Source organism: Gasterosteus aculeatus, chromosome 4 (genome assembly GCF_964276395.1).
Source record: "Gasterosteus aculeatus chromosome 4, fGasAcu3.hap1.1, whole genome shotgun sequence".
Lineage (NCBI taxonomy): Eukaryota > Metazoa > Chordata > Actinopteri > Perciformes > Gasterosteidae > Gasterosteus > Gasterosteus aculeatus.
Window position 1 is genome coordinate 21,470,027 of NC_135691.1, and position 27,595 is coordinate 21,497,621.

Genomic DNA, 27,595 nt, shown 5'->3' on the forward strand with positions numbered 1-27,595 from the left:
ATCAACCTGATCCCCAGAGCATGTCTTTGGACTGTGGGAGGAACCTGGAGGGAACCCACGCAGACACAGGGAGAACATGCAGACTCCACACAGAAAGGCCACTGGGCGGAGTCGAACCCAGGACCTTCTTGCTGTGAGGCGATGGTGCTAACGAACTACGATATATTGAGAACTTCCCAAATTACTAGAGCAAAAAGTACACAGACTACTGATACCTCTCTCAAAATGATAAACAGATCCCAGCTCAACTTTAATAAGAAATGCCCGTATCAAGTCTGCAACCCTGTTTTAAAAAGATTTGTAGGGAAAAGCAGGCTCATTGCAGCCACGCAATAAAATATGTTAATATAAGTTAGTATAAGGTGGCTCATACATATCTACACTCAGTTTGTTAAGTGTTGAACATTATTGTTGTTTTGAAAAGAAATGGAGGGTACAATTTGCGTGAAAAATTTGTTCCTCAAAAGTGGCCGTAATTCACTTAAAAAGTGTATTTTTGAACTTTTAGACTTTTAGACGTTTTAGGAGTGAAACACATCAACAATTGCAGCCTTGGCAGTTTAGTGAGTGGAAGACGAGGTCTGGGATTGTCGTCCCCTTTGCAAATACGTGAGACAATGTATTCCCTCACTTTTCTTTTCCAAAAACCAGAACGGAGTAATTTAACATTGCCAGTAAGTGATGGGTAGTACATCTGTGTGCCTACCTGTGGCTGATCTGTGTCCCCCGAAGATTGGACATGGTTTCTTCCAGGTTCTGCCGCAGGTCGGCAATGTTCTTCACCGTCCTCATGCGTCTCGTCTCAGGGTCCTCTCCTGGGGACGAGCATTTTAACATGATTTACTGAGATGTTTGGACACACACACACACAGACACACACGCAGAGGGGGCAGCCACCCAAAACCCACACATGAAGGCTACATGTGCAATACAACAAGCGAGGAGGACATCTGACATGCGGCATTTCATTGAACGTCTTCGTAGGGACACAGAATGACGGCAGATCACGGGCGCACGTCTCTGGAAGCCATTGATTGAATCAGTCAGGCTGCGCCACACGCATTCTCTTTTTTTAGTCTGAGAAGCGGATACATTGTTTTACGCAGCGCTGACATCTTCCCTCCAGGCCCACGCAGGAATGCCGTGACACCACACACTTCCTCCGCCAGGCAGAATGCAGCTAAGACTCTTCCATGTTGGGTAAGCGCTATGTTTAGAGAACTCCCCTCTGACCAACAAGCGCATGGGAGGGGGGGGGGGGGGGGGGACTATACTTCAGGACTGCGAGCCGCACCCCAAATGATCAGCTTGTCTGATCGAATTAAGCCCGTGTGTTCACTCGTCAGGGTAGCCTTTGTCCATTGAGCTGGGTGATGGCTAAATAAGGAGTGGCGTGACGCCGGGAAATGGACGGTGGTCACACTGCTCCTCCAGGTTTGCAGACGGTCGTCAGAAGTCTCCACGGTGGAGACGGATGAGCCAGCAGCTCTCGTGCAGGGAGACGACACAGAAGATGCTGCGGTGATTGGAGGTTTAGAAAAGGGCCTCCAGCGACATCAGTGCCGGAGAGAGAGGGGGAGATGGTGGGGCGTTTATCATGCCGATTGCAATGCGGGTCGGTAAAAAGTCATCAGATTTCAGAGTTGACTTCAAGGTATTTGGATACCCCCCTTCAGCACAAACGCACAGTATATATCTCATTCTAATAAAAATTGGTCTCCGCATTACTGCCAAATATGTTGGACATTAATGCATTTCAACACAGGCGAACAGCCCACAGTTGCTACAGTTCTGCTCTCTGACCTCAACTGAACCTCATTTTACTTTCTGCAATCATTTTTCTTTAAAACTAAGCTAAAGATGCAGGGCAACCAGTAACAGCAGCAGTTTGTTTGAAGACTTGTAGATTCAAACAATCTGCTGTCTGCACTCTCAAAAAGTATTTTCCAAAATGAAGACATGACCTCAATTATAACATATCAAACTGGGTAGCGAACCTTGCAGGCTAGCATAATTGAGGAGCATGCTTTGCGGAGCAAACGCACTGTAGATTGCGCGATGTTGAGTTGGTCCCCTATGCTCTTGACCTCTGACCCCATACTAGATACCCACAATAGATGGTCAGTAATTAGAATCCATGTGGCACTGGTGAGATAAAACCTAGGAGAACAAATACACACATTCAAAGTGACAAAGTTGTGTTGGCAGCCACTACACAGAAGGCCTGAATAAGTTCCTGTATCATCTAAAACCGAGCTGAGAGACACAGAATGTGCTGTCATTCTACAGCAGGTTGACGGATCTCTGCTGCCAAAAACTTTTCTGGGATCTGATGTTCTCTAATTCTTCTTTCCTCCGCTCCTCTCCTCCTCTCACCGGGGCCCCTTTGAGGAAGATCCAATTATAATGCCATTGAAGTATCATGGGGCAATCAAGCCCTCGAGTAGCAGCCATGAGCGGACACTTCATGCAACATTGATATCCTGCCGAGACGTGTACGTGTGTGTGTGTGTGTGTGTGTGTGTGTGTGTGTGTGTGTGTGTGCATATTGTTTTTTGCAGGTGCAAAGGCCAGAGTCCAGTTGAGTACAGGACATCTGGGAATTCTCTGCAGCCCAACACATAAACAAACACATTAAATCACACCAGTGACCATGCCAACGAGTTAACCAGCTCATCGGCTCTTGTGTGAATCACTGTGAGCAGCAGGAACGAGTTACGCCTAATTCCTTGCATAGCGCGGACGTATACAGGTGGTGTTTCAATCGTTTGGACCGGAGCTGCGCGTCCAGCTCTCGGCCCCGGTGAGGCTTAGAAGCAGCCACATTGAAAAAGAAAAATGGAAGGCACGTCCACAAATGCATCTAGACACACACATCTATGAGGTGCAGCAGAGGGAACACTGCTCAGGATAAACCTGTTGTCTGCGTTTTGGGACTGACACATTTACAAACACGTACTGTACCAGCAGTCCTGGCTCTCTCCCCCTCTCTCTTTTAATAATGCATGGGATCTGGTGCCGATGCCCCTCGCTCTAGCTGAATACTATTAGGGAGCCATTCCAGTCCTCTAATTATACCGGCGCATGCCAACACACACACTCTCACAGACAAACGCACAACGAGCTTTACAGCGGTTTGTCACAAATCTGCCTTAATGAAGCTTTGGCTGACATACACTGGGGTGTCGCCATGGCAGCTTTCAGTCACTCTCACACACAGAAACACACACACACCCATACACACAGGCAAACTGATCGATGTATCCACAAGCAATTTTTCCTTTTTCGCTCCCTGTGGCTGAATGTCTGTGGGTGACAGTGTGTGTGTGTGTGTGTGTGTCCTATCAGGCCGAATGGGTACCAACAAAAAGCTGGTCCCGGAGCTAAAAGCTCAAACTGCCACATCAGCAGCCGGACAACAGGTGAACAAATTATTTTCTTCTTCTCAGATATCCAGACAGAACCCGGGAACACTCGTGCGTACGGAGGCATTCACACACAGGGAGAGAGAAGGATCACCTGTATGGACGAACACTGTAGATGGAACACACACACACACACACACACACACAGGTGTAATAATGAGCTATTGATTACGTTGCTGCCGTGAGTCACAGGCGGCGAGGGGGGGCTGTAAGGAATACAAGCTGTTTTTTCTCAGTGGGTGTAGGGGCTGACATTTCCATCGCCTACATCTCGGGGTATTCCTTTTTTCTGCTGCATCATGACGTGGTCCACTCATTAAAAGGGATCAACAATCTGCCCACCGCCAAAGCTCTCCCTGCCGTGCCTCTTCCTTTGCTTTATCTGCAAGGTGAAATTACAATCTGTTTAAATACACGGTGCTTCCCATCAGCTAAACCCCCCCTACCACCTGCCCCCCTCAGCACCCCTTCTCCAGGATCAAAGCGGCGCGTTTTTCTGTCATTCCAGAATGGAAAGCCCGGCATTAATGGAGCTACCGTCAAGGTGTGGCAAGGTACGCCTGCTAAATACACAGTGGACACTCAACAGGGCTGCAGAATGGGACAGTGCAAGCGATAAAGACGGATGTGTGTAAAGGCATCTTTTCATCCGAGTGTGTCCATGACATCACACTGCATGCTGCCAGTGTAAATCCTGTGGATGCTCTGAGTGAGTGTGTGTGCGTGTGAATGCACAAGGGAGGTTGTGTGTGCTTTTCCAGCCAGTCTTCGAAACGTTTTTTGAATAACGTCTTAAAATGGTGTGCCCTGAGAAATTGTCAAGAGGATTAAGAAAATAACCGGCTTATTGAAGGCTTTTTTCTGCTGTGACACTATAATATTTGGTACAAGTTTGCATTTTTAAACTTCATATTTAGGTGCACCCTTTGACTTCCCATTTGCGGTGTTGCCATTGTAATCCTTTTTCAGCGTTGGAAAGATGGCAACCCCCAAATGATTTGTGTCTATAAAAGTCCACATTCATGATTATTTCCTGACTGTGTTGACTTACGTGGGCGGGGCTGCGTGTGCAGCACCTGCTCCAGGTCGCCCAGCATGGTGAGGATCAACTCTTTATCCAGCTGAGCCGCTCCCTCCCGAGGTCCTCCCCCCGAGACCTCCTCCTCCGCCCAGTACCCGCCGTCCTTCTCTCTGCCCACCCGCTTACGGTCGGCCCTTCCCGCCGCCGGCTTCTCGTCTGTGCGCCCGCTGCCGCCCTCTTCATCCGTTGCCCCCTCCCCCCTGGATGCCCGCGCCGGCTCCGTCCGCGGGTGGCCGCTGTACGACGCCCGCTGCGGCCGCCCGCCCGCACCTGTGCACCGCCAGGGCACCGGGATGAGGGAGTGCTCTGACTGAGAGAGCACCTTGGTGAGCGACAGCGACAGGGACCGGGCCCTGGTGCCCTGGGCGCCTCCGCCCCTTGCGACCGCCTCCTTTCTCGGGCTTCCCTGCAGGCTGCCCCCCGCCCGCTGCGTGTAGGACGAGTGCAGCGGCGAGCTTCTGGGTCGCGACAGGAGTGGCGGCGGCTCGTCAAGCTCAAAGGAGTAAACCCGCTGCTCGCCGTCGCTGGACAGCGTCAAGTTGGTGAGCGAGCGCTGCTTGATCCGCAGGTTGAGGTTGTCGGCGAGAGGCTGGGGAGGCCGTCGCGCCGGGCTGCCTCCCTGGTACACCGAGAACTCTGCTCCCCTCTTCATCTCCGCCGCTCCCCCCCCCCCCCCTTTCACGGCTTACCTTTCCTCCGCGGGAGAAACTGCACGCGCGAGTGGAATCCACCTGTGCGCAGCTGTCCGTTTCACATGGCGGACACACTGTCACCGGGAGAGGCGGGTGGGACGGAGGAGGCTGAGACCGAGCTGCGGTGGGCTGCAGGGAAGGCGAGCTCGGGGGGGGTCCGGGTAGAGAGGAGATGAAGCCTTCCTCTCAGGCGTGCAGGGGGACTCCAGGTCCATCCTCGAGCCGCTCCATGCTCAGGTGGAGACGACGAGCCGGATGCAAGCACTTGTTTCTAGCACTCCGTCTTCTGTCCTCATCTCCTCTTCCTCCACCACATTCAGGGGCGTGGAGTCGCTACATCTCTCTCTCTCTCCCTGCCCTCCCGCGCTCTCTTTATCTATTTCCCCTTTTAAAAGGACAGTCCCTTTTCGTCCCCTCTTATCTGCCTTCTGTCGCTCCTTTAATTACCGCCTCACCGCCACTGGCTCCCCCCCCGTCCCCCTCCTGCCCGCGTCTCTCTGACAGTCCCTCTCAGCGAACGGCTGGTGAAGCCAAAGAACGGACGCACATAGCGCTCAGTCGGCTTGTTCATTCCTGTGTGCAGCCTGCAGTACTCTCTCTCCCTCTCTCTCCCTTTCTCTCTCTCTCTCTCAGCCCTCCTTCTCACTGCTCATCACCGTGTCTTTCTCCTAATCCCTCTCGTTCTCCCGCTTTTCTGCTCGCTCCCCTCCTCTTTACAGCCCATATGGTTTCCAACTCACACTCTCCTCCGTCCCTCTTGTCTTCTTTCTGTCTCTCCGTCTCTCCCCTGAAGTGTGACAGCGAGTTGTTTGGACAGCAGCACCTGCGAGCTCGCGGCAGCCGACATAATTAAATGCTATCTGCAGCAGCAAAAGCGTCGGACCGGCGGCGGCTTATCGTGGATCAACAAGGAGACCACAGAACCAGCGTATCCCCATCAATCAGTGCGAGCTTTATTAGCCCCGTCGTTATTACTCACAGCCCGTCTTCCACACATTGTCTAATCTTGGTCACCAACAGATGGTTAGGGAGGAAGCAAGGGGCCTCAGAAACCCTAATTGAGGTTTTGCTCATAGTTAGCGCATTGCTCAGAAGCTACTAACGATGTTTTGAGCTATTCCTAATCGAAACCAACCGTTTAAACGACTGAGGGCGTCGCCTCAGCTGCTTTTACTTTTGTCCTCTCCAAATCGTTTCACAAAAATCGTATATATCAACCTTGTGGATAACGAGCTTGTGCATGCAAACTAAGCCGGCCTGTCATGTGGCGTTTGTGGTATTTGCAAAAAGTGGAATTTGCTTTCCCAGGGACCCATTTCCCCCGAGAGTTTGGGGAATAAGGGAAGGATGTGAAACGGCCACAGCAGAGAGCGGAGCGTTTGAAATGGACCTCAAAACAAAGGCCCACGTCGGAGTCTAATTCCATCCTTCAAATAATGGGCTGCGCAAAAGCCGCAGCCCTGCCACAATGTCTGGAATGTCACAGCCGACCTGACATCCCTGAGACCAGTAATCACGCGCTGTTGTTTGTGTACGCTGCACTTTGTAGACGCTTTGTAGAGTCTCTCCGGCTTCACTTGGTTGACGGCTTAGTTTTTCCTGTTGAGTTCATGCCCGTTAGGATTCATCGGCCATAGCTATTTCAGGATCTTTGGAGGTGACTTGAATCATTGCTAAAATTCCAAAAACAGACAACACGGTGGATATTGGAGAATGCGAGGCAACCGTACCACTTTAATGCACACGGGATGTACTTGACACAGAGGTCTCCTCTGGCGAATGGCAAGATGCAAATGAAAGAAAGGAATGTGTCTTTGCCAGCGGTTTGTGTGCGTGTTGCCTGCACGGAGCTCCCATCCGGCTCCTTCGACAGGGGTTTGTGGTTCGAAGTTGGTCATGTTCCTCGGCACTGATCTCTGGGCTGCAGAGGCTCAATTGAACGAATGTCCACTGACCGTGATTAAAGGAAGATGAAGATGTTCGCACTCTCGGCAGACAAACGTAAGATGGAATCATTTCAAACAGCAGCTTTCAAATCATAAACTAAATATATATAATATACAAAAGGTTGTAGAAAATGTTTGAATTATTGGGGCCTTGTATCACTACACTCTTCATGAAAGTTGTATCTTGCTTTAAGGCTTCAAAACATGGCCAGTTTTTTGATTACGTTGTGAAGTGTGTGCGCGTGATGTGCATCCATCCCCCATTATGGAAATACCGCTGATATCTGAACTAACTACACATTAGGAGCTTTGGATAAAATCTCAAGCAACTCTTTGCTGGGATTTTGAATACACAGCAACATTCTGCAAAAGCGTAAAAAAAAAGAAACCACCAAAAAGCTGCAGATGCTCGTGTTGTCAGTCTGACAGCGTTGACCTTATCCCTTTACCGCATGTTACCACCGTCAAACAGGAACCCCCAGTAAGCACACACACACACACCAAAAACAATCCAATACCTCGGATTAGCTATACACAGCATTAGCCTTCAATAAGTCTCCCACCATGCAGCTCCTCTTTAACTGTAACTGCATTAACCCTCTATCTCTGAAATATTAGGTAGAGGAGCGAATCCATAATGTGAATAAACAAATGTTAATGCTAGCTAAACCACTTGTTCCATCTCCTAAAGAACACAGCAATACAGCAGGCATATGGACGACCACGGCTAAAGCCCCACAGTGTAAAGCCAGTCCTATAGGAGCCAATGCACATGGCATTACACATTCGGACACCCACACAGAGAAATATAATGCATGCACAGTCCACAGAATGTGTGTCGACCCACTGTACCTGATATCTCCTCCAGGCACTGTTTGGCTGTCTTGCTGTAGACCAGCTCTCCCTTGGTGGGGCTGAGGCAGGGGTCAGCTGGGGCCACCATGGTGCAGTCGTTTTCTGAGAATGTCCTGGGGGCACAGGAGAGAAAAAACGAGCGAGCGCGAGGCAGTTAGAAAGGCAGGCCGAGACGTCTGAAAAGCTCCCTGCAGCTTCCAGGGTGGTTGCGAGAGACAGAGATGCTGCGGTGTCTGGTTCCTTCAGTCACTGTCAAACACTGCAGCGGCATAATGCTTTCGGACATGTATGTCAAAAAATGTAAAAAAAGTCCAGCTCACACAAAAACAATATGAATTGTACTTAATACCCACCTGCCTAAAACATATGGCGTTGGCGGTACCAACAGACTTTGTCAAGAGGCAAACAAAACGGCAATAAGGTGATTCCTGAGCACCAAAGTGTTCTGCGTCTTTTTGTGGCTCATGGAAATCCATAAACGATCTTTCTAAACTATTGCCAAACAAATCACTTTTAGAATATCCTCATTTTTTGCTTTGTTTTTGCAAAAGTTCAGAGGAAATAATTGTTGATTGTTAAATTATTTGTGTTTAATAACAATTGTTGTCCTCTAATCGTCCTTAAGTCTCATTAAGATCCATTTGGATTGATGTTAGAGCGCTGCTTGGACACACACAGATAGCATTTCTGCTCAAGAAGGGCTGGGTGATGTAATATAAACATGGCAGCGATATTGTCATTGTTCCACAATATATTTACACATGAGATTTTTGAAAAAAAATGGACAGTGGATTGACCAAATTATATAATAACCTTTACAATCTGGTAATTCCGAAAATGATTGATTGATGAATTTGATCAATTTTACTGTGAAGCAGACTTCCTTTCCTTTTTGTTCCATTGGCAGCATTCACACCAACCAGCAGTACAGTGTAGTTACTGCTGGACTTCTTAGTCCTTGCATCCGGTCTCTGCCGTGTTAAACAAGAAAAAAGTCTGAATTTCAGAGTCTGTTTTTAGTCTCAGTCACATGTGCAACAGATGGACATCTCCAAAGTGGGGGAGGTGGGAGGTGGGGGGGGGGGGCTTTCTATTAGTGCTTTCGAATGCCAGTGTGCAACTGCCTGTGTCCTCCTCTACGTGCTCAGCCGTGGGCTTGCTGATCTGAAGAAACCAGGAGCGAGTCCAACCAGCCTCTACGATGGAGCCAACACACGCACAGACGCACACGCACTCAAACACGCACACACAAGGGACCTCCACCACCTGCAGAGCTGCAGATAAAAATTGGTTGCCAAATACAACAGCAACATCAGCCTGTGATTTCAGCTCATGTGATAAAAGCTTTTCTTTTCTCTTCCTGCAGGCTTCCCTCACCTCAGTGCATTCACAAAAAACTATCGCTGCACACAACAATAATGCACAACCCACAATATAGTACACATACAGCAGATATATGGGTTGAAGGTAAAATAATATTAAAGGGATATATTAAAGGGAGCGTCAATGAACCGATATTATCCAGTTAGAGCTTATTTTCAAATGTAAATGTGTAGCTGGTCGTCACTCACTGGTTGAGGAATTCACTTTCCCTGAAGTGCTCCTATCAGTCACGATACTCCTCCGAGCAGAAGAAGACACAGAGGGGGCCAACCCGAATCAATCCTGCACACTAACTGCGGCAAAGTCCTGCAACCACTCCGGTCTGTTAAACTTGGCAGAGGAAACGCCTTAATGTGGGCATAGAGGAGAAAGTGACTAAGGCAAAAATGCCCAATTGGGCTGAAAATGATGGTAAATTTGCAGCACAGCGAGTGGTGTGTGTGGGGGGGGGCTATTTATAGCCACAGAAGAGGAGGACAAAGATGAGAGGCAACAGAAGTATGCTCACAAGGTAATAGCTGGGATTTCATGGAGACCCTTGTGGAGGTCAACTATAGCTGGACTATATTTTTGGGTGATGAAGTGATGAACTAGAACATACGGTGCAAGTGGCTCTGCCAGAAAGGAGGGGTTACCCTGTCCTTTTATGAGCACTTGACTGATGTAATTCACAGGTCTGAGAACCAAATGTCAAGGAGTGTAAGCTGCCCAGTGCAGAACAACCCAACAGACTGCCGCTTGGAGAGCTATTGTGTTAGCCATTAGTTAGCCAACTCCAACTAGACCTCCACACAGTCATTTTGTCACATATTCTCGGACACTGACCAATTTATAATTAAATATTATTACATTACATTACATGTCATGTCATCTTGCTCAGGGACACTTCGACATGGGACATGGAGCAGCCGGGGTGCAAAACCGCCAACGTTACGCTTCCCTGCGCACTCCATGCGCCACCATCTATATATAACTACATAATAGAGAATATATATTGTGTAATAGAGATAATAGGAAGAAAGGGTTTCTAGTACCACTAGAAACTCAAACTGTTGAGTAGAAACCTGCAGCATCTCTCGGTAAGTACAAATTGTGAATTCGTTCCCCAAGTCTGTTTATATTAGGTTTATGTTGTGGCATCACATACGGTACATTTTGGAAACATTTTTTTTAACCTATTGCTCATCGATTGGGCCTTTGGATCCCTTTTTTTTTAACTGACTCATCACCCAGTATCGGCCGCGGACTGTTTTAACTTGCTGAACGTGGAGGATTAAAGTAATGCTAATGCTGGAAAGAGGCACAGCTCAGTGAGGCAAAGCTGACTGTGCACACCAGAGTAGTCAGACGAGAGAGGGAGAGAAGGGTGAGGGATTAAGCCTTGTTTAATGGGATTCAAAACTCTCTTTCTCTCTGAATACAAAGCCATCTCAGAAACTTTGGCGGCGCTACCGTTTTTTTCACCCTCTGGTACCTCTGCCGTCGTTGAAGCTGCCGGGCAGATTTACCCACTTCCTGCAACGCCAGCTACGTGCATCAAAACAACACCGGTTGTGTGACGAGAAGACACTGCCGATGTCTGGGATCCTCGCATCAGAGACGATACCCAGACAGGGAGATAATAGGCTTTGGCAAGCGTCAGGCAGGGGATGTTAATTTGTACTATAATGACTGTGAAAAGATGTGGAGGCGGGAGCAAGATGCAAAGTGGGGGGAGCGCCAGCTGATCACTGGGAGTGCTCCAGGAACATCCTGGGTGAGTGTGTGCAGTTAAGGTTATAAGAATAAGGGTCAATATATGGACCTCTCTGGGGTTAAATAGTGTAGGACAGTTGGAAATAGACAACTTTGCTTGTGCATGGATGTAATACACACACACACACACACACACACGCACGTCTCACCTGTACATGAAGGGGGCCACAGTGGCAGTATTGGGGTGGTTGTGCTGCTGCTGCTGGGGAAGCTGAACTACTCCGTTCCCTCCGAGGGCTCCTCCTCCCATTATCCCACTGGTCCCAGACAGGGCTGAGGTGCTGGTGGAGGAGGTCATGCTGGTCCTCTTGCCCTCTGGGCCCCCACCGGGCCGCTGTATGTAGAAACTCCCGCCTTGGCCCCCTTTTGTCAGCTTGGCTCGGTCCCCCTCTCCACCCCGCATGTTGCCGCTGCTGTTCAAGGTGGCCTGGCTCTGAGGCTTAGACGCTGTTTGTGAGGGAGTTTTGAGTCCCGACTTGGGGATGCTGCTGGTAGCCGAGGAGGTGCCTCCGTCTTTCTTTCCCGATGACGGCTTCCCCCCCTTGGGGATGAGGCTGGCAATTTTAGAGGTCTTCTTGGTGGGGTCGGCGAATGACTCACGCTCCTCTTTGGGTGGAGAGCTGTCTTTAGAGGACTTCCCAGATCTGCCTCTGTCCTCCTTGTCTTTGGACGAGGCCACGGATCTGCTGCCGTTGGCAGACGCTTTTGAAAATGAAGGGTTGGAGGAAGAGGAGGTCCTGCTTGGTGCAGCGAGGGACGGCGCTGTGGTCTTGGTAGACATCTGCTTGGACGTAGCGTTGTTACCGCTGCTGCTGCACACCGACCCCGTGGGCGTCAATTCCTCTTCGCCGTACTCCAACATGTCGTCCTCCTCCTGCAGAGACATCTCCGCCACCGACGCAGACGCGCGTGAAGCCGATCTGGGGTTGATCAAGCGGAACTTCTCCAGCATTGACCTCTGGGCTCCGCCACTACCGGCCAACCCTGCTTTTGACCCATCCCCTCCGTGCGGGTGAAGGCCCTCAGAGGCCTGGGGTGAGAGGATGGGGGAGTGCGTGGGGCTTGCCAGCATGGACGAAGTGGCGCTGTGCTTGAGGTTCATGGACTTGCTGCGCCAGGACTTGCCGGCAGCGTGCGAGGGGATGGCAGAGGCCAGCTGCTGCCCACTGAGGCTGGTGGGGACCGTCCCGCCTGTGCCGCTCCCGTTCATCCCGACGGGTACTGGGATGCTCCTCACCGCTTCTGAATCAGGCAGGAAGAGACAAACAGGAAGGATTATTTGGTAAATATGTCATATTTCCCATTAAAATACATATTTTTGTGCCACATTGATATTTTTTTCTTTTATATGGTTGAAGTATCCACTGAAGTGACAATAGGAAGAACTTTAAATACCGACCAACATTTCTTGGAGAAAACACTCAACCTTCACAGTCTTCCTGGATTCATCTGACATGAGAAAAATAACCTTTCCAAAGTCCCAGGTGGTTTTGCACATATTTAGCTCAAAAGTTAAGCGAGAATTGGAAACTTTCAGAAGATTCTTCGTGTTCAGTCCCAATTGGCAGAATATATTACAGTAAAAAAGATTGCAAGGTTACATTACACTGGATTCTCAAAGGTGCTTGCACTCAAATGTGCTCTAACTTTGTGTTCAGACCCCCCCCTCCCCCTCCTTATTCACACTTGTATAGAAGCTTGTCACAGCATGTTTGCAGGTGGATGACAGTGGGAATAAGGGATGGCGCAACCATGTCGTAAACCCGCAATGAAAGAGATCACAGCAGCTTCGACCATGAATGGAGAATTTCCCTCCAAGAGGACACCATTCACCCAGATTTGCTGTTCATCAGTCTTGAAAGTTAGTAAGAGTAAGTAAGAGTTTGAACAGTTATTTTCAAATTTTCAAACTTGTTATAACTGAAGAATGTCAGCCTTTCCTAGAACTATGGGTTTTAGAACTATAAAGATATCAGAAAAATGTGGGAACTTAAATCTCAACTCCAAAATGTCTATATATTGAGAAAGCAGTGGGTGTAGAGCAGCTGACGCTTCCTTCTGATCCAGGGATTTATCCCTGCAAGGTTGTTCAACCCTGGCAGAAGATCGAGAGTCCTCGCTCCTTCAGAGAATCCACAAACAAAATGCATAAAATGCTGCTGATATAACGGGTTATTATTCATCTACACATATAGGAACACGTGTGAGGGACATCACAGTGGGTTTTGTGTTACATTTGGAGAGTAACGGCATGGGAAACGTTGTAAAGAGAAATGCTGAATTCAAACGGAGCACAAGTTGTTTTGCTTTCAGCTCTATTATGTTCTAATAAATGAATTAATGGTAGTGAAAATAAATATTAACAAAAGATTATGTGTATGAGGTGATAAATTAGGTTCACAAATAATCCTGTAATTAATGCCAAAAGTCAATTACTAATCATGTAGCCCATGTTGTCTCTATGTCATATTTTTTTATAAATAATAGAGACAACTATCTTTTTAATTACAGGCCACGAGCTATGATGCATTACAAAGGTGTTTACAGCTACCAGATTAACATTTTAATGTTACAAGAAAATATGACTCGCTGAGCAAAATCACACACAGAAACACAAGTACAGATCACCCAAACATCTGTCATGGGTGTAAAATACACGCTTTAGGTTCCAGCGCTGAGGGATGACCTTTATAAAGGCGCACACACACAACTTTACCTGTCTGGTTGACAGACTGACCATCAGTACTCTCTCCCTTTCCTTTATGCCGAGAGCATCCAGCAGCACCAGACAGATAAATATAGTATTTAAGAGAGACGGTTACAACAGAAGACAGGCAGGCAGGCGCGTACAGATATGCAGTTTGAGGCCACTTTCCAGGGAAAGACAATGCATACGGGGACAGAGAATTAGGGATGTGAAGGGAATGAAGACCGGAAGGCGACAGTGACAGCATGAGGTTGTGCGCCATTAGACAGAGTGAGTGTCTGTCTGGCTGTCAGTCAGCACTGTGAGCCGGGTTTAGGTGGCTGTGAGGCTCCTCCAGTCTGCAGTTTAAAGCCCCTTCGGGCAGGCAGAGGGGAGGGCGTTCCGTTTCAGCTGTGGCTGAGAGACTTTACCCAGCTTACATGTCTGAAGACTCGAAAACGCCCCAGTGCACTGTGTCGTACAGCAATAGCACTTCTTTTTGGCTGTAAGACAGATCTTTAAGAGCAATGTTCTAGAAGACACTCTCCTTCTTAGAAAGGTAGGAGGAGTCAGAATGCACAAGGATCTGATCTCAGACCAGAGGAGGCATGATTGGGTTACAATCACAGTATCACAGCCAGAGGTGTCAAATAGCTTAGTTGCGCACCTCTTACTTACTTAAGTTAACTAGCGCAATGTACTTTACTTATCTACATAAATTCCGTTAAATTCTAAACCTAAATGACGCCAAAGAATCCTAACCAAGTGTGCTAATGCAATAGATGAATTCATAAAATCAGATGGCATATAGAAAACACACCCTCATTGAGTGTCTCTTTCTGTGTGTGTGTGTGTGTGCGCGCGTGTTTGTCTAGTCACTCATAAACACAGATGAGACAGCACCCATGCGTGTGTTTGTCTGTGTCCTCTCTGTTACCCTTCATCTTTAGAGATGAGTGCAGTAGCCCTCAAGGCAGTTTTAAATGTTAACTGAAAAGGTGGTTACAAGCATTTGCGTGATTCTGTGTCTGTGTGAGTGTTCGTGTGTCCAGTCAATTAACCTCGTCTTAGAAATACACCCCCCCCCGCCTGTCTCGTCTCATTTTTCACCGCGCAACGACTGGTCGTTGCCATGGCAACAGATTCCTCTTGTCTTGTTTTTTCGGGGGGGAAGAATGAAATGTCATTCCTCCTGGTCCGGTCTCCTCTAAGCGATGCCTGGATTCCAGTGATACAACCCTTGTTTGGAATGACTCGTTCACACACTAACTCACACAGATTCACGGACGATTGGTTCAAATGTCGGCTATGCAGCGATGACATGAGCCCTCTTCCATACCTCTGCTTCTTTTTTTAGTGCTCTTTGAGTTGACCGCTACAGCTGTTCCCCTAACACCACAGTCAGATCAATAAGGCGCTGTCTCCAGAGGACTTCAGCAGCTTCATTCTTTGGCTTCTTTGGTCGAATATTACAGGCCTTTCTGTGGTTTAATTTAGTCGGCTGAAGCTAATGAAATAGTTGCAAGGCGACACGGGTAACTCCCTTCGTGCCCTTTGAGCTCTTGTCAGAAGGAGGTTCTGTGTGCAGTGAAACACTGAATCACTTCATCCTACATGAGGCCGTAGATATAAAACAAATGATGGTAATTATGACTCGGACCCGTAGCCTCTTTTCTGGGTCACAGTTAGGCCTGTGACACAAAGCTACTATCCACATCTGTGTCTATAGCCATTCGAAATCCTAATACCCAGATGTGCAACTGCCAAACTACATAAATTAACATCACAGTGTGATCATCTTTGTTAGTGAATTGACTACAAAAATGTTATAATTATTTGAACACAAAAAAAGGGAAAGTTGAGAAAACAGCTGATATGAGCATAACATCCATGTGGAAATGAATAAGCTCAGTAGAAATTAGACAAGAGGCACAATGACAATACATCTGGTAATTGCATGTGGGCCAACAGCATAATATTGTCACCATAAAACTGTAATGAGAATCTGGACTGTCTATTGACAAAAATCTGAAAAGCTCTGCTGACTATTTTGTATGTATTGAGAGGGTGGCTGACTATCAGATCATCATGCCCAAACAAATGGGATGCAGATGGATGAAAAGGGCTGCATCCTTATTGACGTCAGCAATCAGAAACATTTATTTGCCGAGTGTGTTGGACATATGAGGAATTTGTTATGGTGGGTGGTGCACACATGGCATTGAACAAAAGAGAACAATTTCTGTTATCAGAACTGTTATCTGATCATATATGAATATGTATTTGTATATATTACAAAAAAACAATGGCTTGTAAAGCCCTGAGTGAAAGAAAAGAAAAAAAATCAAAGGATTTAAAACGAAAGGGAATGTGAAACATGATCCGTAAGAGAAAAAACCTCAAGAAAACCCTTCCTGTCTTTTGTTCTCTCTCTCCTGCTTCTTCCCAAAAGGCTCTGGCTGCATCACTGACATTTCCTCACAATTGATTTTTCTTCTTTGCTTTTCATCCGTTACTTTAAAACAAATGAAAGGATCTGGTTTGAGCTTCACTGCAGGACTCATACCATGTGTGAATGGTCCCGCTAAGGATGCATCCACCTCGTAAAAAAGTAAAAAGAGACCGATGGACCGAATCGTTTGTGACTGTTTCCTGAAAGATCAACCTAAAGGAAAAAAAATATTTTGAAATGAAAGCATCCCTTGCTGCTCTCTTTTCAACTCCAAACAATGACCCTTCCATCACCTCTCACCATGCCCTCCCTATGAAGTGACACTCAGAAGGGGTTGGGGTGAGTGCACATCCCGCTTGGACTTTTAGGATCTGATGACAGGTGAGAAAGGAAACCTCTCCTCCACCTCCATTACCTTCTCCTGCTCATCCTCTGTTGACTCTATAGAGTGATGCCAGCCGTTGGAAAAAACCAAAAGGTTTGGCATCACAACGACCTAGACCTCATCATTAATGGTTTTCATCAGTAAATGACTGCGAGCGCTGGGCTTGATTTGAATCTTTATCACTCAGTGAGCCGATGAGTCATGATAAATCTTTTGATGATCCCAAAATTCAATCTTAAAACTGTTAAACAATAAGCTACATTTAGATTGAGTGAGCTAAAGCAGATTATTTACAGACCAAGTCTGTAAAGGAAATATTCACTTTGGTGTGAAATAAACTGCTGCACACTCCACTGTGAGACCGTTCTCTTGAGAACATAATCACTCTAATTAGCTTTGCCGCGCTCGGCAGAGCAGCTGCCTGCATTTGCCCCTTTCTGTCGTCCCTAAAATGACTTTTTCTGTGGTGGGAGGACCTCCACTTAGTGGTGCAAAGAGCCGTAGATGATTCAGCAGACGGGTGGGGACTGGTGAAATGAGGGCCTCGCCTGCCTGAGCCGGCGGTGCCACCAAGTGGCGGGGAGGGAGAATGTGGCCGTGGGCGCTCCGCACTACCTTCTGCTCCTGCCAAGCAGGAGCTTTCTAACGCCATCAGCCACGCGGCGCTCTCACCTCTGTCGTTGCCGCTGGCATACTGGAGGGGCTTGCTCTTGTCGATGCTGTTGAAGCTCTGGCTGCGACGGTTGAGGTTGGACGAGCCCGGGCTCCTGGAGGACCCGCCGCCTGCAGCAGGTGCTCTGGAGGGGCCTGGCAACCTGCGACAGAGGGGTCGGATGTTAAGGTGACATATTCGGAGTGTGAAGCAGACTCTACATGACAACATCACTCATTGTCATGGGGTAAGACCAATTTGGACCTTCAGAGAAGCTTTGCCTCCGACCAGGTTTGGAATAAATGAAGGGACATTTCTTCTCTCTTACAACACACACACACACACACACACACACACACACACACACACACACACACACACACACACACACACACACACACACACACACACACACACACACACACACACACACACACACACACACATATTATATTGAATGATGTCATCAAAAACTACTGCAAAAAAACTGTTTTTGTAGCACTATAACTTTACATGCATTAACGCCAGTTGCTTCTAGTCATTTGTTGGTCAGTTATTCCAACAACAGATATGGCATCTGGCACACGGATCATAGCAAGTTCATTTTTACTATTGATCATCATCATCATGGTTGACGTGATATCTATATATATATATCTATATATATGTATATATATATATATCTATATATCTATATATTCTTTATAGATTGCGTCCTTGCACGTTGGGGAGTAGACTATGCCAAGTTCACTCCAATCAAAATATATTTGACAAGAGAAAGAAAGACGAGCCCAGTCTTAAAGTCTCCCAGCTGACAGGGTGGGAGTGAAGGATGGTGGTTCTGAAAAGCATTGAGAAACGACCTCGCCTGCATCAGAGAGGCCGTGGGTGTTTCCATTCATTGCCTGGTCTTTATAAAGAAATAGCAAACAACAGAAAACCGAGTTGGTTTCTTCCTGCCTCCCTGCATGAAGGCTGTCGTGATGTTCTTTAACAGTGTTAAAGTGAAAAAGAAGAAGAAATCGAAGAAAATCGAGGGTCCCTGCTGAATATGTCACTCGCGTCTAGATGGCAGATGGAACCAAGATATCGGAGGGGAAATTCTTTTTTTAAAAGTGGTCAAAAAAAAAAAAAAACACCAACGTATTTCATATGTTTCATTTTGCTTTTAAAGCTCTTAATAAAACTAAAACAAGAAAGAAATTGACATGGAGCAATGATTTAAAACTAGTGAGAAACATCTCCCAACACTGCCTGAGCTTGTGATTTATCCCTCTGGCAGATGGAAGGAGCTATGATTACATTCATCTGGACGTTTCTGCTTCTGCAACCAAAAACTACTACAGAGTGACCAAGTCAATAGTGTGGCAACTCCTAATATCCTTTAAACACTTTTAGACATACGTTAGTAACACAGCTTAATTAAAAAGGCTGGGGTTCTGTTTTTGTCCAAATAAATGATTGGAACTGGTCCGAACTCTGAGAGGTGGTCTGCAACCGGGTGCTTGTAGGATGGAGCATAATCCACATCTCAGTTGACATATACTTTTTTTCTTGATAAAGCATGTTTTTTGGGAAAATTCTGTTCGCCCTTCTAATAATGGATACGTATATCATATACTGCACACCGCTGGCCTAAAAGCATTTATTACCACGCTGATGTTAATTACGGGCGTATTTTCTATTGCAATAAGAAAAAGATTGTAGTTTACTTTAGGTGTCTCCCTTGAAAAGAAATGAAAGAAAGAGCCCGGCTCAGCATTTAGGAAAGCAGCACGACATGTACTCGGAGGAAAAACTGCCTTATAAGTCCATGTGCTGAACAATGAATACGCTGCTTTATACAGACGGTTGTGCATTGAAAAAAAATGAAAAGAGCAAATGTGCAGAGATACAGTTTCTCTGAATATCCTGAAAGACTGCGACAACACTAGCAGACTATTCTGTTCAGAGATGCTGATCCAGGTGGGAGAGCAGAGGTGGTCGTGCCGATGGACTGGTACTGCAGCAGCCCCACAAAAAAGAGAGAAAAAGGAAGAGAAAGAGAGCATAGACAGGACCGGGTGGGAATAGAAACTTCACATTTGGATGTTCAAGATAAATACCCGACAACGACGAATGAGCACACACACACACGTACTGTACACGCACGTGCACACACAACAGTGGCTATAAGCCCTTTAGCTTTGTCACATACAATCAACAAGGAAAGGGACAGAACAGAGTGAGAAAGAGATGAAGAAAAAACACACTAAGAAGACACAACAAAGAACAAAGGAGCGGGAATGGATGCAGATAGGGAGAGAATGAGAGAAGAATACAGTAGCTGCAGGAGATGATAAGAGCTAAGCATCGGGAAATGAGGGTGAGATTGAAGCAATTTGGATGGATATCAGATCGAATAGCCTTTTATCATAATATTCTTTCATCTTCCAAACTACATGTTTGATAATGCTTCAGAAAACTGGAGCCCAAGAAGAAAGACATGTAACAATGATTGTGTTTTGGGACTGCACTGGACACAGAACAGACACATGCATGAACCGGCCTGTCAGTCACAGCGCTTAACATGACTTTTCTCTGGCCAAGACTTTTGTCACTGATTCTCCTCCTGAGAGCAGGCGATGTGGTGCAGCGCGTCTGGAGTACAGACTACCTTCAGGTCACAAGGATTTACACAGGGTCACCTCAGGCTCATTAAAATGGAAGAAAAGTAAAAGAAAGATTGCACTAGCTAGCAGGTGGCCAACACACTGTCCAACATGACGGTGAAGGACCATTCCTGTAGGTTGTAGCCGATTTTGTAGACGTGTGTTATTTGAGCTAGAAGTGGGGGCTGGGGGACAGGGTAGGAGGCGGGAGAGGTGCCATTGGTCTCCTCACTTCCGGCCCGTGGTTTAATTTGGTGTTACAGCTGGTGATCACAATATTGCTGATTTATACACATATTTTCCAATTATCCAGGAGGCCTTGGATTTTGACTAAATTCTGTATTTAATGAGATTGGAATTCTCTCTTGTGTGGATGCGTCTGCCTACAGGTGTGGTGACCTGGGGCCTCATTTATAAACGTTGCGTACGCACAAAAGAAGGCGTACGCCGCTCTCTACGCAATAATTGGTATTTATAAAAAGCAAACTTGACGGAAAAATGTGCGGTCCTTCACGCAAGCTCGGACCCATGCGTACGCACAAAAACGGGTGAAATGAGAACCGTCGGCAAATGCAAGAAACACGCAAACGTGTGTGAAAGTGTGTAAAACTAGACTGTTGTAAAAAAAAATGCTAATACTGCCTCTCATAAATAACACGAACACCCGTTTGATCGATCTGCAGCGTAAAACAAACAGAAATACAAATTAACACATTTTCAAAAAGAAAAGTGAAATATGTTCTGCAATAATATTGGCATGTTATGCAATTCATCCTCAAAACACAGCGGTTGCTTGTCAGATGCAATCAAATGGACGGTAATAAAATGCCATGATGCCATCACAATGTGTAATGACGCGTAATGGCTGATCTTGCGCTCTTAGAAGATGTGGCACATGGAAGGATTCGCGCTGTAGTGCAGCGCACCATCGGCATGTTTAAGGGCAGATGCCGCTGCCTCGACTGCACTGGAGGGGGGTTATTGTCTACTCCCGAAAAGGTGTGCAAAATCGTGCTGGCATGTGCTGTGCTACATAATGTGGCACAGCTTCCAAACGTGCCTCGACCCCCCTGACGCCGATGTTGGCCCAGACCCTGTCCCCGATCCCCAATCATTGCCGCCAGTCTCTCATCAAGAAGGGACAGCTCTGGTGTCCCCTTCCCCCCCGTAACAGACATACTTTGGCGATGGCCCGCTAAACGTTTTTCTGAGGCAGCTGAAGAAGTTCAACCTGCCAAAGACAATAATGATTCCCTTTGACGGGGCCACCATGGAATCGAACCTCCATCACCATCGCTTTCGCTCTGCTGAGAGGGTGATTGGCTGTAATCCGCCATTCCTCCATGACTTGTTCACTTCCAGGTCTCATTGTAGCTGACGCCTCTCACCCTTAATACAAACTATTCCAGTCCCTCTGGCAGTAGGCTGCGGTCCATCAAGACTTTAGTCACAAATACATCTGCAGTTGTGTTCATTTTTAAAGTCTGGGACTGCGGCAGATTCTGACATTCTGATATTCACAGAAGAATTTATTTCTGTTGCACATATTTTCTCTTTAAAAATACACTTGACACACTCCTTGTCTCACACTATTGGGCTTTGTTTGACTCCCGACTATAGTCCCAATACTCTGGATCAAAGTGTCACAGAGAAAAGCGAATGAAAATGAATGGCTGACACCATAAAACCGGCCCACACAGCGGTTCATTGGAGAGATGACTACCAACAAGGAACACAATTCGAGTTTAGAAATGTACGAGGAGCTCTAAGGTGGCACGCAACAATCACCAGTAAGTCTTCCTTGTAAAGCCAAGCGTAAAATAGACGATCAGTGGACGCGTTCCGCCTGTGTTAAGAACAATGGCAGGAATTCACAATTACTTGTCAATTAACTGGTAAGCACACTTGTACGAATGAGGATCAGATGGCAACGGGGCAATGGTTACATTATCACCGTTGTGTTGTGTCTGTACACATTTGGGCAGAAATGAGTGTGCAGAGCAGCAGCATTGAGGTTTGAATTGAGGTTTGTTGTCATTGATGTGAGAGGGCTGATTACCACTCGGAGGGCTGGAGCTGCTGGCTACAGCATTTTTGCCATTGCTCAGTGGCGACTTGAGAGGAATTATTTGCCAACACGTCATTTCCCACTTCCCCCAGAGCTGGAACAAATGCAGCGAGCATCAGACAACTGGGCTCCAGGGTGTGTACATACCGTATGCGAGGGGGGGGCCACTATGCTTATGTTAACGAGATGATAGGAAGGTCAGTGGCCCAGAGTGTGTGTTTGATAAGTCTACCAGCTCACACGTGACACCGAAAAGAGAAGCCTGTGGTTCCCTGACCGCGAGCGGCAGCTTGGCAACACAAAGAGTGTCCTTATAATGTCTGGTGGCTTATTTGGCACCAGCCTTTTCCCCAAAGATGTGTAAAAGGCACATTTGCAAAGGACACGCCACACAGAACGGAACTTCTCGAGTCGTAAAAGTTCTAGTCTGAGCACAGAGCACAGATCACAGATGTGCAAATAAACTACTTGCCTTTCCCTCAGATCAAGTGGGCGTGAATGTGACGTCTGAAGGTGAAGGTTGTCTTCTGTAAAGTTGGTCAGTTTTGATGTGAGTCATGTCATTTGAGAATGTGTTCAATCTACTTCCCGAATACTCATGTTGCATTTAATTCTACCAATCACATATGAAAATGTAACAGGGAGTGTTAGAATGTGGATGGAGCACGCCTTTTAACTGTGGCGCTCGTCTACGCCCTGCTGCAGTATCCTTGAGGAAAACACTGAAACCCTGCCAGCTGCTCTGTAGCTGACCCTGACCTTTGACCTGCCTGAGGTGGTAATACAATATCACAAAAGCATGGACATGTTTAGCAAAACATAAAACATCTGTGAAAGCATGGAGGTTGTGGTAAAAGCAATTCAAACACACACACAAACAAAGAAGTAATCAAATAAAGGCAGTAAGGCAGTGTTTGCCATGTTTACCTTGTGTTTTTCTTCTGTGGTGACCCTATTCCACTGTGGCCCGGAGGACTTGCATATCGCGCTGTGAGACTGAAGAGAGAGCAGATGACAGCAGGACCGTTAAAACGGAGAGAGGAGGACCGAGAACAGTGTCTTCCCGGAATTTTCTTAATAATCCATGCCTTAATCTAATAATGTGCGTGAGAGGAGTCATTCAGATGGAAGCAGAGGAGATTAACAGGGAGGAAAGAAGAAGCGCATACCACATGCTGCACTGCAGCACGTCAGAAAACATTTCTATTTTATTGCACATGATGGCTCACATATGTTTATTACCACATGCGAATGACTAAGCCAACAACATCTCTCAAGATATTCATAGGACCGTTGACATGAAACAGCTCGAGAGACTTCGCAATCGGGAATTTGGCGGCGGCGTCAATTGAAGAATAAACCCAACGCACGAGGCTGAGGCAAAAGGAAATGCCGGCAGCACCAGTCACAGTTTATAGCCAAACACTAACTCTTAGTCACTCGTGGAGATGGGGAATTAAGTTGCCTCGATGCTTGACAGGAAGTAGTTAATCTACTTGTGGAGTTCTTTAATCATCATGCCTACACCAGTAAACAATGTAGTGGAAGGCCAGGTGGCGAGACTGCTGTTTATTCCAGTGTGTAAATGCTCTGAAGGAAACTTCCTGTGTGAACGGTGTAACTTGCAAACCATTGTTGTCATAGACTGAGTGACCGAAGCCGCCATTCAAAGCCCCTCTATTGCTCATGTCTTCACCTTGAGTTAGGTAATCCCATACTCCAAGAAAGAGCATAATTTGAGCTTCTGCCAGAGGTTCTGTCCAGGTTTTCTATGGACACTTGGGCTAAATGCACCTCAGCTAGCACAATGCTAACATTTATAAAAATACACACAAAAACAGAATGGAAAATGGAACTAAAATATGTTGTTGCGGGCAGTGTTGTGGCAAGCAGTCCATGGTATGAACCATTGAACATACAACAAAGATAACAATGACTACAGGAAACCAGATGCTAACAAAGATGCTACCAGATGCTAACAAAGACTGTGGTTGGCTCTCAAGTGTCACGCATTGAGCGTGACAGTCACGCATTTCGGGCTCTAGTCACGGACTCCCGCCACACATCCAATTCCTCACTCCGGGCCGAGTCGTGTTGGTTAGCCCCCCCCCCAATTTTTCAGTTTTAAATTAAAGAAACAAATAATAAGCTGACTCTACTTGCCAGCTAGCATAATTCTCCATTAAATAACTCAAGTGCACAAAAGCGTCGCCCATCACAAGTTTTGCAAGCAATTTCTTATTGACACTTGAGTATTACAAAATAATCTGTTATGACTGACTTGAGACAAAAAGTGGAGTCCTCAAATAAGTCCTTTTTACCGTACAAGATAATCAACTGTAAATCCTAAAAGTGTCTCTCCAAAGACCGGTATGCTTCAGCTGGTGGACTGAGGACGCTACCAACGTCGGCCTGTTCAGACATCCGTCTCCGCTGTCAACGAGGAACAATTTGTCCTGTGCTGCGATTGTGGGTTGCTGGTTTGGAGTTGGAGAGTGAAAGTAAAGTAAACTAGCTGTACTGGGTTGGCTGAGTTACGCACTGCGGTCATCTTATTCTCTGCCCCGACTAATTTCCTGTGCTCTGAAATGCCAACACACTTCTACATTATAGCACTTCACTCATTTAGCTGACACTGACCCAAAGGGAATGAAAGAGACAAGTTCAGCAGACACATTCACCTTTACGTAGTCCTAGGTACTCCTCTCCTCCTCTGCAGAAGCACACACCATCTACTTTACGCACGTCTAATATATCTACACGACGCTTTTAAAACACCTGCGATAAAGCGCCGACTCACTGTACGTTGCCAATCGACCTTGCATGGTTTTCATGACGCGGCGTTATGCTGACGAGCTCCGGAGCAGACAGGAGAACAGAGGGGAAACAGGTTCAGGTTAGCTTCCCATTATAGAGCAGAGCTCATTTTGCCAAAAATAATTAACTATGTGATACATGACACGCTGCTTAATGGTGTCTGTCGACAAAATATGTTCTTCTTCTGCCGCGTTCTCCAAACTCCCCCCACAGTCCGCACATTTAATTTCCCAGTGGTATGTTTTGTGCTCTATTAAATACCCTAAATGGCTATTAACACACAGACAGGACCTGTTTAGACAGTGATTAATGGAGCCTGTCAAACTCTAAAAAGCCTTTTCAGCATTATGTTGGAAAAAGGGGTCGCAGTTAACTGTTTTTGTGCCTTTGTGGTTTTGCCTTGTTTCTGTCCCCTTTCTTGAGTGTATTCAGAGGGGTTAGCGAACTAGGTTTAAAAGAAGGTAACGTCAGTGAAGCTCACATATAGACTACAGTTGTATATGACAGTGCGGTTCATATTCCCCCCACAAGACCCATCCTGACCTCCCCCCCATCCAACCCCCAGGGATGTAAGATCTTTCCGAGGTGGAAAAAACCCCCAGCACGCATAAGGGGCAGGATGTAGGGCCAGGGAAAAGGGAAGGAGTGGAGGTAAAGATAAAGAGGATGCAGTCTGTCACATTTGACGTACATCAACGGGGGCTCCGCTTAAATCTCCACCACGCTGCGGGACACATGCAAGCGATATGCCTTCAATGTCCTATTAAATATGAGCACTATCAGTTTCAGCCTGATTGTAGCCGCTCTCTCTCTCTCTCGAGGGCAGACACGAACTGGTGGGTCAGAAATGAAAATGGCGTGCGCTCAACCACTGCAGGCCGGCGTGATGACAGCAGGTAATGGGATGTCATCCAACCTTGGTGTCCAAGGGAGGAGGGGGTGGGGAACTCCTTGATGGGCACTCCAAAAACAGCTACATCTAGCAGACTCACACATGAAGTCATATATCCATTTGGGCATGTGACGCAGTCAACTCAAATAGCTAATGTGAACTGATGCTTGATATGTTTCATGAAGCACATGAAGCACTTAACGTGTGGGCAGGCAGCTGTTGTCAAATTTAGATTATGGTTATTTACGGCATGCTGCAACTAACCAATATTAAAGAGTGAAACCGGAACAATCCACGGCAAGCCAAAGCTCTTGTATTCATCTTGTACCGATCATGTGACTGATAAAGAAAGCTAACAACAAAAAAAGATGGCATTCGTTTTTTGGAGTAAAGTGGTCTAAGAGGTCCAGCAAAACCCCAATGTCATCACTATTTTCCTGGGACTTTTAGGCTCAGGTTATAGAAGAAAGACTTCTGGGTCATCCAACATGTACTTCTGATGAAGCCCCCTGGCGCCTTATGTCCGACAGGTGGAACTGTTTCCTGTCATTTTAAAGCAAGACTGAGACTGTTTGACGTATATCAGATGCTAAACCATGTAACCTGACCTGGGTCATCTAAGGGTGCTAAACCAGCAGTATTTACTTGCTAGGCTCCATTAACATCGGGAATTTCTGTATTTTTCAGAGGATTCAAATTAAGTGTTAAAACGCAAACACATATCTCTTATTTCTCAGGCAGATAGTTTACCAAACTAAACATGAAGAGAATGTAAACATGCACAAGCATGCAGTACAAAAGACTTTATTCACCCTGACAGTAACAACCAAGATCAAGGAAATATCCATATGTGAAGGCCTATGCCAGAAAAGCTTCACACAAATGAATAAAAACAGGACACGTGGAACCAAACCATTAAGCAGTTCATGATGCACTAGTCCCTCCTCCTCATAGCACCGGGTGTCTCGCAGAAAGGTCCAAGATGTAGCCGTGATGCAATCCCACACCCAGATAAGCGAGACGGTACCTAGGAGACGAGCCGGGCTTGGCCAGGCTGTTGGCTCTCCCGTAGGGCGAGCAGCTCTTCCTGTCGCGGGAAACGGAGGTCGGCAGGCGTGAGGAGCGCCGCACGAGGGGGTCAACTTGTTCGCCCCGGAACATGGCAAGATAAAGAGGGAGGGTTTCACTGCGCCCTGCTAGGCCCCGGGCCCCTGTACACCCAGCACCGACAACCTCCCGTGACTGCGGTCTGTCGCAAGCCGTCCAATAGGGAGTTCCCTTTAGACACACACACACACACACACACACACACACACACACACACACAGTTGCATACATCCCTGCCCCAGAGACACCAGTCAGACCAGCAGGTGGTGTCTATAGAAAGCTTCCCCACATCCTGACTGTAGATGGCCAAATGTGTGTGTGTGTGTGTGTGTGTGTGTGTGTGTGTGTGTGTGTGTGTGAGAGAGAGAGAGAGAGAGAGTGTGTGTCTCCGCATTTTCTGAGGCACATAATTTGATAATTTAAAAAGCTTAACATTTTGAATTTGAACACAGCCATTCTGCTGGCTTATCTGAGTGTTTTTGAAGTTACTGAGACATGCGTAATCTCCTTGGTCGGCCAGGAGGCTCGCAGGACCCCAACAACATTTATTTTTTCTTAATCTTTTAATGACAATACTTAATTTAAAAAAATGGATGAAAAGGAAAGGGAGGTGTTCACCAGCCTGGTGTGAGGCCTCGAACAAAAGAAACATTACAAATCATTGACAGGATTTGAAGTTGAAACGTAAACTAAGATCAGATATCCAATCACTTTGTGCAGGAGTTAATACAGGAACTTGCTACATATT

The 27,595-nt window shown here is 46.7% G+C and overlaps 1 protein-coding gene across 21 annotated transcripts in view; it reads right to left on the reverse strand.

Moving 5' to 3' along the window:
• Positions 1 to 27,595, reverse strand: part of nav3 (neuron navigator 3) — a 333,028-nt gene that overhangs the window by 68,694 nt on the left and 236,739 nt on the right. For 18 of the 21 annotated variants that reach the window (XM_078101055.1, XM_078101049.1, XM_078101047.1 and 15 more), the window contains 5 exons: positions 22,959 to 23,027; positions 17,333 to 17,475; positions 11,287 to 12,379; positions 7,997 to 8,112; positions 707 to 815 (listed from right to left, as the gene is read on the reverse strand). In XM_078101055.1, coding sequence (XP_077957181.1) covers positions 707 to 815; positions 7,997 to 8,112; positions 11,287 to 12,379; positions 17,333 to 17,475; positions 22,959 to 23,027 — 1,530 coding nt within the window. Of the gene's footprint in view, positions 1 to 706; positions 816 to 4,476; positions 5,914 to 7,996; positions 8,113 to 11,286; positions 12,380 to 17,332; positions 17,476 to 22,958; positions 23,028 to 26,767; positions 26,962 to 27,595 lie in introns of those variants that run through there. The other 3 variants (XM_078101058.1, XM_078101059.1, XM_078101056.1) reach the window with 2 other exon arrangements.